Source organism: Lytechinus pictus, chromosome 5 (assembly GCF_037042905.1).
Source record: "Lytechinus pictus isolate F3 Inbred chromosome 5, Lp3.0, whole genome shotgun sequence".
In the NCBI taxonomy this organism is placed as follows: Eukaryota; Metazoa; Echinodermata; class Echinoidea; order Temnopleuroida; family Toxopneustidae; genus Lytechinus; species Lytechinus pictus.
In genome coordinates, this window is record NC_087249.1 from 7,208,715 (window position 1) to 7,222,811 (window position 14,097).

Here is a 14,097-nt window from a genome sequence, read left to right on the forward strand (position 1 = left end):
AGAGCATTCATTTTCTGTCAGACAGAATTTTCTTTTAATATATTGCGTGAAGCGGACATCCATCTTATTTTGATGTAAAAGACGGAGAGAAAACAAACTCGCTGAAAAAAATGAAAACATTTTGTTTCCCGTGTTAAGCTCGAAATAAAATCTGAACCCGAAACTTGAATGGGATAAACAAAACATTATATGTCATATATAAGACGTGATTGCTATATTTCAGATTTACTTTAGAAAAGCATGCAGGTTAAGTTCTCACTTACTTTCAAATAAGCGGATCCGGGAGGGGTAATGGTCTTATGGTCTACCCCCCCCCCCCCCGTTTCGGTTCCCCAAACTGCAACTAAGAGAGAGGGCGGGAGAGAACCGAATATGCCTTTATTTTGGGTGTGATGACTTTTCTTTTCAGTCTCTTTCTGGCGACCAAACGTCCTTAATTTTTGAACGATGACCCCCCCCCCTTTTTTTTTGTGGTGGGGGAGGCTTGTCAAATATTTAGGAAAAAACGTATCCATAGGGTCTAAAATCAATTATTCAAACCCCCTCTTAGCAAAACGCTAGATCCGCTACTGATCAGAATGATGAAAAAATAGGAAAGGTTAAGCTTTTTAATTTAATTTGTTTTGATAAAACATTTGTTATTCACATAATCATGATAGTAGGAAAATGCAAATGACCGTCGATAAAAACTGACGATTTAAAACAACTCACTTTTCTCTTTGCTATTCTAGTATTTGATATTTTTGTTTTTCAATTTTTGGATATGTAAAACATGCCTTTCACTAAATCACAATAAATATAATGATATAACTTTATATGTTCCATGGAAAACTAAACCAATAGTTATACATGCATTGTAGGAAAAAGAGAAAATATTTCTATTATGCAGTGTGTTGAACCATCGATCAGATATTAGACCAAATTTTTCAGTGTTATTATGATTGTTTGATTTATTGTTTGATTCCAATCAACTTTTTGTTGGGGTGTACTTGACCTTGAATTTTGATTTGTATTTCAGGAGGGGGGGGGGACAATTTTGAGATTTCTATGTGCCCCTCCCGGCCTCCCGTACAACCACCAAAACTGTTAACCAGTGTATTGCACATAGAGAACGATGCACGCAAGTTATTTTACCTCTATTTTACACCCATGAGTGTTATAACAACACGTTTGGTTATTATTCTAGCATTCATTGTATTGGTGTTATGTCCAACTCTATAGGGTGTAAGTTTATTACCTATGGATGTGTGACCTAGAAAGACACCAACTGGGGTCGCTGTTAACACTCAGGGTTTTAGAGTTCACCCTCTTCACTATACCACATAGCTTTCATAGAGGCGTGACCTTTTTAAATCACTATCTCAAAGTAATATACGTCGAATTGGAAATGTCTTTTATTCCCGATTTTTGGCGGGAAAGTCGTTAAAGTTTGGGAAATAAAACTATCCATGCATAACAAGGAATCATTTGAGACATGTTCTACGGATGAGACACATACAAATAATTTTTCTACCTAGGGGTTTGGATTTATTTGATTTATTATTTTTTTCATTAAATTGATTTCTTCGCCCCCTCGTCTTGGGCACCCATGATGAAAACTTCTGGCTACCTTAATAGTTGAAGAAAACATATATAGCTTGGAAAATGTGAGACGAGAGAGGGGGAAACAAGACGGGGACAAAATAAAAGAAGAGGAAGGAAAGGGATAAGCAAGAAGAAGAAGGAGGAAGAAGAGAAGAAGAAGGAGGAGAAAGAAGTAGAAGAAGGAGGAAAAAGAAGAAGAAGAAGACGAAGAAGAAGAAGAAGAAGAAGGAGAAGAAGAAGAAGAAGAAGAAGAAGGAGGAGGAGGAGGAGAAGAAGAACAAGAACAACAGCAACAAACTGACCATAATAAATATATTTAAAAAATGGAAGACATGGACATAAATAAAGAATGAGATGGAGAATTATGTCAAAGTCAAGTGAAAAGAGAAGCGAGGATAATTATGGACCGAAAGTAAGTAAGAAGAGAGAGATGACGAATAAAGGGAGAGCGACATTGTCGGTGATCAGTGACGAAGAGGTCTGGCACGCGTGTATTGAAATAGCACACCGAAACGATCGAACGGATTGGTGAAAGGTTGTCAGAAGGGCGTGGCCACACGAGACGCTGATTCATGCGATTGGCTGGAAGTGTGACGAATGATACGCCTCGTTGCTGATTGACAGTTCCGCTAAACGAGACACGATTGGCTGAATACCATGAGATGCGAAGGCAGACTGATCCATTCAGTCGGGAGGGGGACGTCAAATCAAAATACCTCGATGTTTTAGGTCGCTTCCATTTACGCAGTGCATCGTGTTGGCGGAGAAACCGTCGTAATTTCCTCCTCGAACGTGACAAATTACCCATTTCGGTTTGGTTGATAACCGCGGTCTAGATATACAAAGCAATATAATTATCAATGGACTATGACTGGCTGGCTACACGGAGGAGACGAATTCCCACCTTAGAACATTAACCTATTAACATAATTGCTGGTAGAAATGTTCTTCTTTGGAAGCAATTCAGGTTTCCAAGAGCATAAAATTCACCACTACAGGAGAAGTTGAAACATATTGTAGTTGCTCATTTTCAGGAACATGCCTTCGATTGTCTCATCTCTGGACGAAAGCTTCTTGGTATTCTTGGCCATTATAGGAACACCGATACTGCCAGAACAGATACGGAATAACCAATAAAACTGGAAACGATTAAAACGTTTTCTTGAAATTTAATGCGTTTCTTATTGCTTGCTTCGCCTAATCGGTCGGGTCAGTAACCCGTAACGCAATTCAACTTTCTGTGAATTCCACTCCTCCATTCTACATCAAATTCAAGAAGCTTTTAAACATCAACCGATGTTGTTTCACCACCTCTTGAGTTCCACAGTATCATCAAACCAATGGCCAGGAGCATCACTTTATAAAGGCCCTAAAGCAAAGAACCAACATTACCTGAGCATCGCTTTTGAATCCCAATATTGACTTTGATTATTTGAGTTTCGTCTGACTACTAGTCGTTGACAAACACACCAACAAGTGGAACGCTACTTATTGTTTCTTCCCTACGTCAATATTATCGTGTGGAAGCGGTCGTAAAACGGAAAGGAGAACTTTCTCTTCCGAAAGGTGGAAATATCTCACTACCCATAAATTATAAGTTTCCTCAGTGTAAAAAAAATGAATCCTGTAGCTAGCATACAGAGTATATTTCCTTTGGTTATTTTATCGATATTTGGGTCGTTCGCGCTGTCGCAGCAGGCGGATACGTCGAGGCAAACGAGGCACGCGAGGGGTACTGCGGGGGACACCGAGTTGGAGAAGTTACAGCTGACCGAGGAAGAACTCTTGCAGGACCTCGAAGACCTCCACCGCCTTGTTCGGCGAGGAGCCGAGGACTTGACCAGCCTAAATTGCCCTCCGTGTGAGAGGCTCCACTGTAGCCCCAAGAAGGCATCCAAGCTCATCTGCAAGGGCGAGATCACGTTGGGAGTGTGTAACTGTTGCCCGAGATGCGCCAAAGTTGAAGGGGAGAGCTGCGGAGGAAAGTGGGATTATCTTGGACGGTGTGAGTCGGGATCAGAATGCGTGCCAGACACCAGTACAGCAATACAGATCCATAGTCAGCCTCAGGGAGTATGCAGAAGAAGATTAAGTGAGTATAATTATTTCTACCAATTAAAAAAGCAAAACAAATAGACAAATCTGAATCTTTTAACAACGTTTGAATAGGAAATGAAATTAAAAAAACACGCACACACAAAACAAACAAATTATGTTTGAATCACAAGAAGATGATTGTGCGCAGTAATCTGTGTCAAGCTCGAAGTTGAGATGGGTTAAGATATTTCCGTCTAAAAAAGTCTTTATCATGGATCCTCGAATTATATTAGGCCTATCAAGATCCCCAAAATGTATAGTCAATAATGATCATGGCCGTATGCAGATTTTTTTTCCTGGGGGGGGGGGGGGGGGAGGGGGGGGGGGGCAGGACGTTTAATTTTTTTTAAAAGAAACTCGAAAGCGAGGGAGCAAAGCGACCAAGCTTGTCACTGGGGCGATTTTGCATTTTCCAAAGTGAAATTATGGGAATGTTTTTGTACACTTTTGGTGAATATTGTGAAAATTTGTAGTAAAAAATTTTTTTTTTAGGAACTAAATGGTAATACTAATTCATACTTGAATGATGACGTAATTCTGATATGATTGCACTTATAAACATATTTTGCTTATTATTATTATAACATGTTTGTTTGTTTTATTTTTATTTCTGCGTTCACAATACATTGTCAAAAACATTTACATTGTTTGCAATATACAAAATAATCTATAATGTATACAATATAAACATAAGACATAATTAGAACAAAGAAAATGGTGTGAGCATAATTATACTTCACACTTTAATAATAATACAAAACAACATTAACAAATGAACGCAGGAGACCGCCATCGTGAGCGGTTAAAGGGGAATCCAAACCAAATAAAAACTTGTTTTTATAGGGAAAAGGAAAATCAGACAAGTTGATAGGTGAAAGTTTGAACAATATTGGACAAATAACAAGAAAGTTATGATTTTTTAAAAGTTGTAAATATGGGTAATCACTATACCCATGGAGCCTTCAAATTGGCCGCATAAGGGATGTCATAGTGATGTAAGGCAAGGACTACTCTTCCATGTACTCCAATACATATTATGGCTAAAATGTCATTTTTCCCAAAAGTTTTATTTCAAATTATATTTTTCTTTCATGAGGACATAAAACAATATACTACCTCGGTTATATTTAGATTACTGCCCCGGGGGAATGGTTAATTAGGAGAAAACCACAAATCCCTTATAATAAAGTACATGGCCTATATGGGAAAGTTGTCCTTGCCCTTTGTCATAATTTACTTTCCCAGTTGCCAATTTGAAATCTACATAGTATTAGTGATCTCAATTTTAAAGCAGCTATAACTTTCTTATTGCTTGTCCGATTTCTTTCAAACTTTCACCATTTTGTTTGATTTATTTTTCTCCTTCCCAACACAACATTTCATGGCCAAGGCTGGATTCCCCTTTAAGCTTGAAATTGATGGCGGCCTCATGTACGACATATGTATTTGCACTCCCTCCAGTCTTCTGTGTCTGTAAACCCGTCATGTAAAACGAATTTCCTTAATGGACAATAAATGAATAAATATATAAAATTCAAGTGACGGATCCACCATGCATGGAACGAAAAATATTAAAATTTTAAAATAACAAAACAGTTGTTAAAGAAAAAAATGGAGCCCCTGACGTCAATAAGGGAGGGGGGTGGGGCGGGGGTGAATAAGAATGATGAAATTTAGTTATGTGAAAAATTGAGTCCAACCACTCTGCTAAATCATAAATCCACCGCTGCTAAGAATCTGCTGGTGGCCTGAACTGTTTATCATAAGGCAGGTTTTACAGCTGTTTAAAACTTTATACAACACTCTATGAACCTCACAGTATTCTTTAACAGTTTTAAACAACCTTGTTTAATTTATTAGGGGAAAATATGAGAAGTTACACTTTCTTCCTTTTTAAAGATTTTAAATACTTGTTTAAACCGACAACCGCTAGGTTCATAGAGTAAAAAGCGTTGTATAAACCATTTAAACAACTTCTGTATGGTCCATGCAGTACGCAGCGTTGTATAAAAAAATAAACAGCGCTCTTATGCTGTGTATTTTAGAAATGTTATTATCAGCACCATTTTGTTTCTTCTACACAGCAAATACGTTGTTTAATTTTTTTATACAGCGCTGTGTACTATATGAATCTCATATTAGTTAAACAGTTTAAACAAGACAATGTATAAAATCTTAACAAGAAAGTTTTATTTTCAATACTTAATTCTCAATATATTAAACATGCTTGTTCAAACTTTTGAACAACTACCGTACGATTCATTTAGTAAACAGCGTGTTCACTGTGTAATGCGTATTATAATAAATGGATCATAGGCAAATCATATCTATCTTGGTTATCAAGGTCATTGAATCGTCCCCCTTAAAACTTTCCCTTGTTTCGCTGTTAAAGACATGCCATTCATCTAGAAACCATTCGATTATAATAATTTTAATATCAATTTTAGAAACCTTACTGTTTCTTTTCCTTGATTAAGTAAAGTTACAAAAAAATAGAAATGTACTCGGGTTTAACACTTTCATTTCAGAATTAATGGGTAAATAGTAACATGGATGGCTCAACTCATGCAGGTAATTGGAATTATATATCGACCATCATCAGCTTATTTTATTTAATGTTTTTCAGTGAAAATTAGTTATATAAGGATAATTTCAAGGGCGCAGATGTATTCCTTGCTATAAATAACAGTAATCATCATGGTTATGGTGTTTTATGAGCCACTTATGCGGTTACAAGATAGTACATGCTATGTCTTTCAATATCTTTCTCAGTAACAACCTAATTATCAGTGTGGTTAAATGGATTGAACATTACATTCCTCTGTCTTGTTAAGTGATGCGGGTTAAAACAACGCTTCAAATATTTATTTTTCTTTGCATTCATTAATATCGATTATGAAATATGTGATACTGATGAAATATCTGACCCGCATGAGAATACGATTCTTCGGTCCTTGTAAGATAATATTGTTTTATGACTTTTCCTTCTAATTAATTTGGACATGCTAAGAATTTCTTTAGTCTAAATGAAGTTTATTGAAATAATAAAATGAATATAATGAAATTTTAAAAAAATCCCCATTTCGTTTACGTGCATATTTCTTTACATTTTTAAACGTTTACCGATATTGTGTTGAAATATATTTTAAAGATTTATTGCTTAAAATAACATCGTCGTGTAAATTTTACGTAATGTTATGTAAAAAAAAATACTTATAATTTCACCTAAACTTTTATTATATATAAAATTGAATTTTCCCTTTTGATTGTTTCATAGATTCATCAGCCTATGTAGATTGGTAAAGATAATTGAGAGACTTGGGTATTGAGTGTATTCTATATACACTCTAAAAAAAGGTTTACCCAATATTTTGTAAATTTTACGCAATGTTGCGTAGAACATGCATGTTCCCTTTCTACCCAATATTGGGTAAAGTTTTACTCAGTATTTTTAGAGTGTAGACTAGAGTAAAGTGGTTTAAAATGTCATCTGGTTGAAAAAATCTAAGCTTTGAAATAAGCCTTATTATTACCTAATAATTACTAAGACCACACAAAATATTCATTCGAAATACAATAAGGAGTACAGAATGGAGAATGTAAATATTAACGTGTGCATGAATGAACAAAATAGTTGAAATTGGCCCAGCTGATCAACGAATATCGATGATGTATTTTCGTCATACCGACATGTATACGTGTTTGCCCTGGATAAAGTGTACATTTCTCACCAAACATTTGCAAACTCTAATTATGTCACTGCTTGTCAAATATTAGACCCTTTTCATTCATAGTCATAGTATGTGACTGTGAGGATAACTTCAAAATAGAAAGTACGTATTTTACGTTGATGACGTCATCAAAACTCGCTTTCAAACTACTATTGTAGTTTTTAACATAATGATCAATATCACAGGCCCGCTGCATTTCATCAATCAATGTGATTTTTTTTTTTTTTCATTTTAGATATTATGCTTACATGTTGCCTTGATGTAATGATGGGGAGTCGGGGGAATGGTAGTCATGGTAGTGTTAATGAGATTGATAATACGCTACCTCATAGTCTTATCAAAATGAATGTAGGCTAAACATAATGCAAACATTTTTTTTCATACTCCTTTTTATTATCAATGTTACAGCAAAAATGAAATCAATTGATCATTAAATCAACAATTGATTTTTTTTTCAATGTTCGTTCAGTGAATGAATGTATGAATGAATCATTATCAATCAATCAATCAATCAATCAATCGGAGTGATAGCTGAAATTATATATTTCAATCCGAGAATCCTTATTATGTGGCGCAGCGCGTTGTAACCGAAAGGAAAAGGCGCTATATCAAATGACCTTTGGATTGGAATGGATTGGATATGTAAGGGGGTGAACGACTACTGAAATATGAAATTCATAGATTAAAAAATAAGTCAAATTACAAATGCACTCTGTATGATATGTTCTAAACGTTAACGACTCTTCATCCATATTTACACCTATCCCTTTTAGTAGTTTTGTATCAGTGTAAGCCGCCGAAAATTGGATGCGTTATTTTCATTGAAAAAGGTTTCACGTCTACTTCCATGACGTTTTTTCTTGTACTATTTCGGCCTAGTAAACTCAGTTAGTAGGGCACGACCCGAAAATAGCTTTAATAAACCCCAGTTTTTATCAGAATTAGTCGATTCGCACGCGCAGTAGGTTACACAAATTTGATTTAGGTGGCTTGCGCTCTGCCCAAAATATACGTCATTGTCACGATCTACTTTTCCTTTATGACATCATAATGATCAGTATGACATCACAACGTATCGAAATAATATGGTCCGCAAACAATGAAAGGGATTGGTGTGTTGAATCTTGATATTTCTTTCGTCATCTTTCAGCGTGTCACACACACACAGAACAAAAGGTCAAGCGCGAATTGATTTGATCAGGGAAGATGCAAACTTAATTTGGAAGAGAATTATGGCATTTGTACGTGTGCGGTCTGATAATGCGCCTGCTCTTTGCGTATCACTCCCTTCCCCTCTCCCCTCCCCTCTCTGGTTCCCCCTCCCCCTCTCAATATTTCTCTCCCTGGTATCATTTGATGTCGGTGATGCCGTCCTTTCATCAGAATTCATCACCGCTGTCTCCTCCTACCCCCTCTCCAAATTCGATTATAAAAGACACCTTATCCGCCCACGTCCACGCCCCTTTCCCCCTCCTCTTATTGTTCATGAAAACATCCTCTTTCTTATCCTGGCGTCTAGATGTTAATACTGCTTTCAAACCAATCAAATTACTAATATATAAATTTTCTTGACAGCTACAGGCTGCATATTTTTATATTAATCTCATAAATCTATTCGACTCTTAAAATATGTTCATAGTTTCCTATGAGCGTTATTTTTTCTTGTAATTTGTGTGATTTGTTTTTCAATGGCTACCACGCAAATAGCCTTTGGAAAACTACTTTTGAAGCATGTAAATTTTTCGCAGGAAATCCATTATTAATGCACGTTAACGAGGAAGACTGTCTGTACCACGACATCAGTAATTACTCGTATGATCATGATGATTGTTCTAGCCTCCGAAATGTATATTAAACTGATGTTGCTGTTCAAAATTATGATATTTCAGTATGTACTGTTGCGTTTGTCTATAAGGTTAAAAAATTATCTTCATTTCACAAAAATACCAAGCATTAAACTCTTCTTTACTTCTTTTTCATAGTAACGATCTCACATCATCAGTTTCAATGCCAACCCATCCATACGTCCAACCCCACCCCTCTTTCCCTCTCTTTCTCTCCCTTCCTCCCTCTATCTATCTATCTTTCTATCTCTCTCTTCCTCTCCATCTCTCTTAACGATGTGTCTATCTTTTCCTTACCTTTCCTACACAGTAAAACGATGTTTAACATTCTTATACTATGCTGTTTACTATAATATGAACTTATATAGTTTAAAGAGTTTAAACAAGTGTATAACATCTCAAACAACAAAGTTTAATTTTGAGTAATTATCAATAAATTGAAGATTGGTTGTTTAAACTGTTAAACAACTATACCGTAAGGTTCATATAGTAAACAACATTGTATAAATATTTAGAAATGCAGTGTTTTACAATACCATATTCTTCCTATTTCAGCTTATTTCGTCCAATCAAACCTCTCACTCTCTCTCTCTCACCCCCATCATCGTCTTATGGTTCAATATAGTTATGTATCAGACAATGAAGAAACTTCTTGAATATTGTACACGGTGGAGCCAGGGAGGGAAAATATGCATTTTCCTCACAAACAAATCAATGAAAATCGATAAATGCAAAAAAAGAAAAAAAAATCACGTATGACTGGAATACTTAAGCAGAAAAGGCTAATCGACCATCACCTCTCCCTCCATCCTGTCGCTTTTAAAATAACGTTCAGCTCTAAACGACAGATATTTCGGTAATCGATAACATTAAAACCATTTCTCGCCTTATTCCAGACTTTCAGAAGAAGGCCGCAATGATGTTATTCGGATAAAATAAAATAAATCAACTCATGCGTGCGAATGGACAAATCTAGCGGCTTCTGCCGGGAAAAGCTCACGCCTCCTGATAAATAGGCGTAAGAATGGGCTGGGGGGGGGGGGGGGGTCCGCATTCAGTTTAGATTGTTAGCTTATAAAATCCCAATTTAAATTGTGGCAGATACTATTCCTTGCATACAACAAATATATTTATTTAGCAGTTGTGCTTCCAAATGATAGATAATCTATTTGGCTGTTCATATTCTAGTACTTTAAAGTGCATAAACATGATCCTAATAGTTAATTGATTCAATTTCATTGTTGCATACAAAATACAATTTGTGCACTGGCATGAGGATAATAAATCATATTTATACTTATATCAGTATATACTACAACACAGTTAATATGGTTACAAAATAATGTTCAGTGGCGTATATGAGCCAAATATTTTTTAGGGGCGAAATATGACGTATCGGGCAAAATTTAATTTTAAGAAAGTTGCGAGCGAACGAAGCGATAATATATCATAATTCAGCATTCTCTTTCCCTATATCTTCCTCTTCTATTTTTTTTTCTTGGTCGTGTTTATTATTATGATTTTTTTTGGGGGGAGGGGCAAGTGCCCTCCCATATACACCACTATTAGTGTTCTTAGCACCTCATTTGACATGTATTTATTTATTTAGTTATTGGTTTTCTTTATTTTATACTGCAGGGTAGGCCTGTTCAGTTATGCAAAACTGCTATCCAAAGGCGCCCTGCAGTTTAACAAATAACTCAACATCATAGCAATTCAATGTATGTAACATATAATAAAGTAAAAACAGAATACATTATATACATATACTAGTGAAATCAACAATTACTCATGGAATCATTACAACTGTTAGTGAATAAATTAATGAAATCATATCATTGATTGTTTTTCGTAAGGGTCATTAGACTGATATTATAGTTCATTGACTGACCTTAAAGAGGAAGAATCCTAATTAATGGATCTACCCGACACACACAATGCAGGAAACAATTCAATTACTCTCAATGCTATGGAGGTACACAATGTACATGTACGTAAACATAATTATATTGAAAAACAACAACAAACTTGGCTCTTAGGAGTGCTAAATTAAGCACCCCTAAGATTTTTCAGGGGGTGCTCTGTATGTTATTCAACATAGGGAGCACTCCCAGAAAAAAAATCAGACTGACAAGCATAAAAAAGGGGGGTTATTGCTCCCAAATGACGGAGATTTGGGAGCAATAATCTTCATTTGTTTGTTTATTTATTTATTAATTCATTCATTCATTTATTTCATTAATTCATTTATTTTATTTATTTTTATTTATTTTTTCCATTTTTAAGATTTTGTGTGTGCTTGTATTTCTTTTCTGACACAACCCTCTGAATAAAAACCTCAGCACCCCCTATTTAAAAATCGTTCGCAGCGAGGGCCCTGGCTCAGTGTACGCCTTACATGCCTGAGAATGCGCTTCTTCACCAGTTCCGATTGCTGCTAACTCTTCAGAAGTTTCATTATGAAACGAAGGTAAAAAAAAAAAAAAAAACAACGAAAAAATACAACCAGTAGTACCATCACAACAAATTCAAACAGAGCGAACTAAACAAAATACTTGTAGTTTGATAAAGATGCGCGATTATATCAAATATTTTGTCAAAGTCATTAAAATTATCTGAAAGTCAACAATTAATAATTATATTGAAAAATGGGAAATTGTGCTAAGGTTGACGGTGACGTTATTGGCATCGAAGAGAAAAAAGAAATCCTGATAATTATTGTTGTCCATATCTAAACAATCGTTTCCAAGAAACTGGACAACACCCCTTTGGCACAAGCTGCCCTACAGTGTAGTTGATCATGATGAGGAGGTCTTGAGGAATTGTTGCCCCCATCAAGGGCGTCGGAGCAGAGGATTATCTATTTTTTTTTGGGGGGGGGGGCACAACAATAGATGCCCCCCTAACAATGGATAATCCTCTACGCCGACTCCCATGGCCCCACCCCCTTCCCTTTCTACAATGTTGGTCACAATGAGAAAGTGTTAGGCATACCTGTATTTAGAGAGAGAGAGAGATAACAAGGGGATTGGAAATAGGGGGTTGGAGTTTCTTTTTCCCCATTTTTGTCTCGCCTGCATAGCAGAGCGAGATTATAGGCGCCGCTTTTCAAACGGCGCGCCGGCGCGGCGGCGTCGTCAACATTGAAATCTTAACCAAGGTTAAGTTTTTGAAATGTCATCCTAACTTAGAAAGTATATGGACCTAGTTCATGAAACTTGGACATAAGAATAATCAAGTATTACTGAACATCCTGCCTGAGGGTCAACGAACTTTGGCCATATTGGGGGAATTTGAAGAATTGTCATCATAACTTTGAAATTTTATGGATCTAGTTCATGAAACTTGGACATAAGAGCAGTCAAGTACCCTTGAACATCTGTGCTAGTTACAGGTCACATGACCAAGGTAAAAGGTCATTTAGGGTCAACAAACTTTGGTAAAGTTGGGTTATTTGTGGAATTGTCATCATAACTTTAAAAGTCTATGGATCTAGTTCATGAAACTTGGACATAAGAGCAGCAATGTATCCCTGAATACCATTTGTGCGTTTCAGGAACATGGCCAAGATCAAAGGTCATATAAAGGTCAATGAACTCTGGCCGTGTTGGGAGTATGTGTTGAATTGGCATCACAACTTAAGAAGTTTATGGATCTAGCTCATGAAACATCGACATAAGGGTAATCAAGTATGGATGGTTGTTTTGCACATGTCTTATGTCACATGATCATGGTCAAAGGTCACTTTGGGGTCAATGGATATAATATTTTATTATCATATTAGTGTTTTCTTCTGTGAATAATTATTCATTGGCTGTTTTCAAAGGAAGCACTGCTGCTATATCGAATTGCGTAATGCAGGCGAGACTGCCAGAGGCGTTCCACTTGTTTTTAGTTATTGTAGATTATTTTGAGGGGTACCGTAACCGGGACAGCTGATCGTCGTATAATTCTGAGCTGATGAAAAATTGCACTATGTCGTTTTCACGGATGACTCTGCTATTTGATTCACCGAATTTTGACAAAGACTGCTTTGTCATGACGGGCTTTTGACAATAGATTCTCTACGTTCCACAAAGAGTCTACGTATAGTGTTGCGAACACTTCGTATGAATGAGGAAATATCCATTTATTCTCGTCGACTGATTTCGGAAAAGGAATTGATCGTTCAAGAATACGACTGTTTCGCCCTCCGACAGGAAATACAGAAATAAGTCATTATTGACTAAGCTGATTATATTTCCTTTGCAATGGAACCTATATAGTGCCAATTAATGTATTATGACATGTAGGAGGCCAGATTATTCGTAAAAGAATTATTTCACAAAGCTGTTTTAAAAATATTACCAAGGACTTAATGAGTGGCTCGAGTGCCACAGGCATAATGGATGTCTCCGTCATGTCCATAACTGCAGTTAGAATATCTGACAATGTTTAAAGGTCTAGTCCACCCCAGAAAAATGCTGATTTGAATAAATAGAGAAAAATCAAACAAGCAATATGCTGAAAATTTCATCAAAATCGGATGTAAAATAAGAAAGTTATGACATTTTGAAGTTTCGATTATTTTTCACAAAACAACGTGTGATATGCACAACTCAGTGACATGCAAATGAGACAGTCGATGATGTCCCTCACTCACTATTTCTTTCTTTTTTATTGTTTGAATTATACAATATTTTATTTTGTACAGATTTGACAATAATGACCAACTTGATTGAACCACATAGGATTAAACAATGCTGATTCCACATGTTCAGCGGGAATTAATTGTTTCACAGGACAACAGGGAGAAAATTTGAATATTTCATATTTCATGTAATAAATACAAAAGAAATAGT

General features: G+C 36.0%; 1 protein-coding gene across 1 annotated transcript; it reads left to right on the forward strand.

Moving 5' to 3' along the window:
• Positions 1 to 2,347: 2,347 nt before the first annotated feature.
• Positions 2,348 to 7,769, forward strand: LOC129261870 (uncharacterized). Its single transcript, XM_064099306.1, has 2 exons — positions 2,348 to 3,676; positions 7,648 to 7,769. The coding sequence occupies exons 1-2, from the start codon at positions 3,202 to 3,204 to the stop codon at positions 7,767 to 7,769; spliced, it is 597 nt and encodes a 198-aa protein (XP_063955376.1). The 5' UTR covers positions 2,348 to 3,201.
• The last annotated feature ends 6,328 nt before the right edge of the window (positions 7,770 to 14,097 follow it).

What these genes read in the sequence shown, in the direction of transcription:
- LOC129261870 (XM_064099306.1), top strand. Translation starts at nt 3,202, where the DNA reads ATGAATCCTGTAGCTAGCATACAGAGTATATTTCCTTTGGTTATTTTA. An exon ending in AGTATGCAGAAGAAGATTAA is followed by an intron (nt 3,677 to 7,647) that starts GTGAGTATAATT and finishes TTTTCATTTTAG; the next exon opens with ATATTATGCTTACATGTTGC.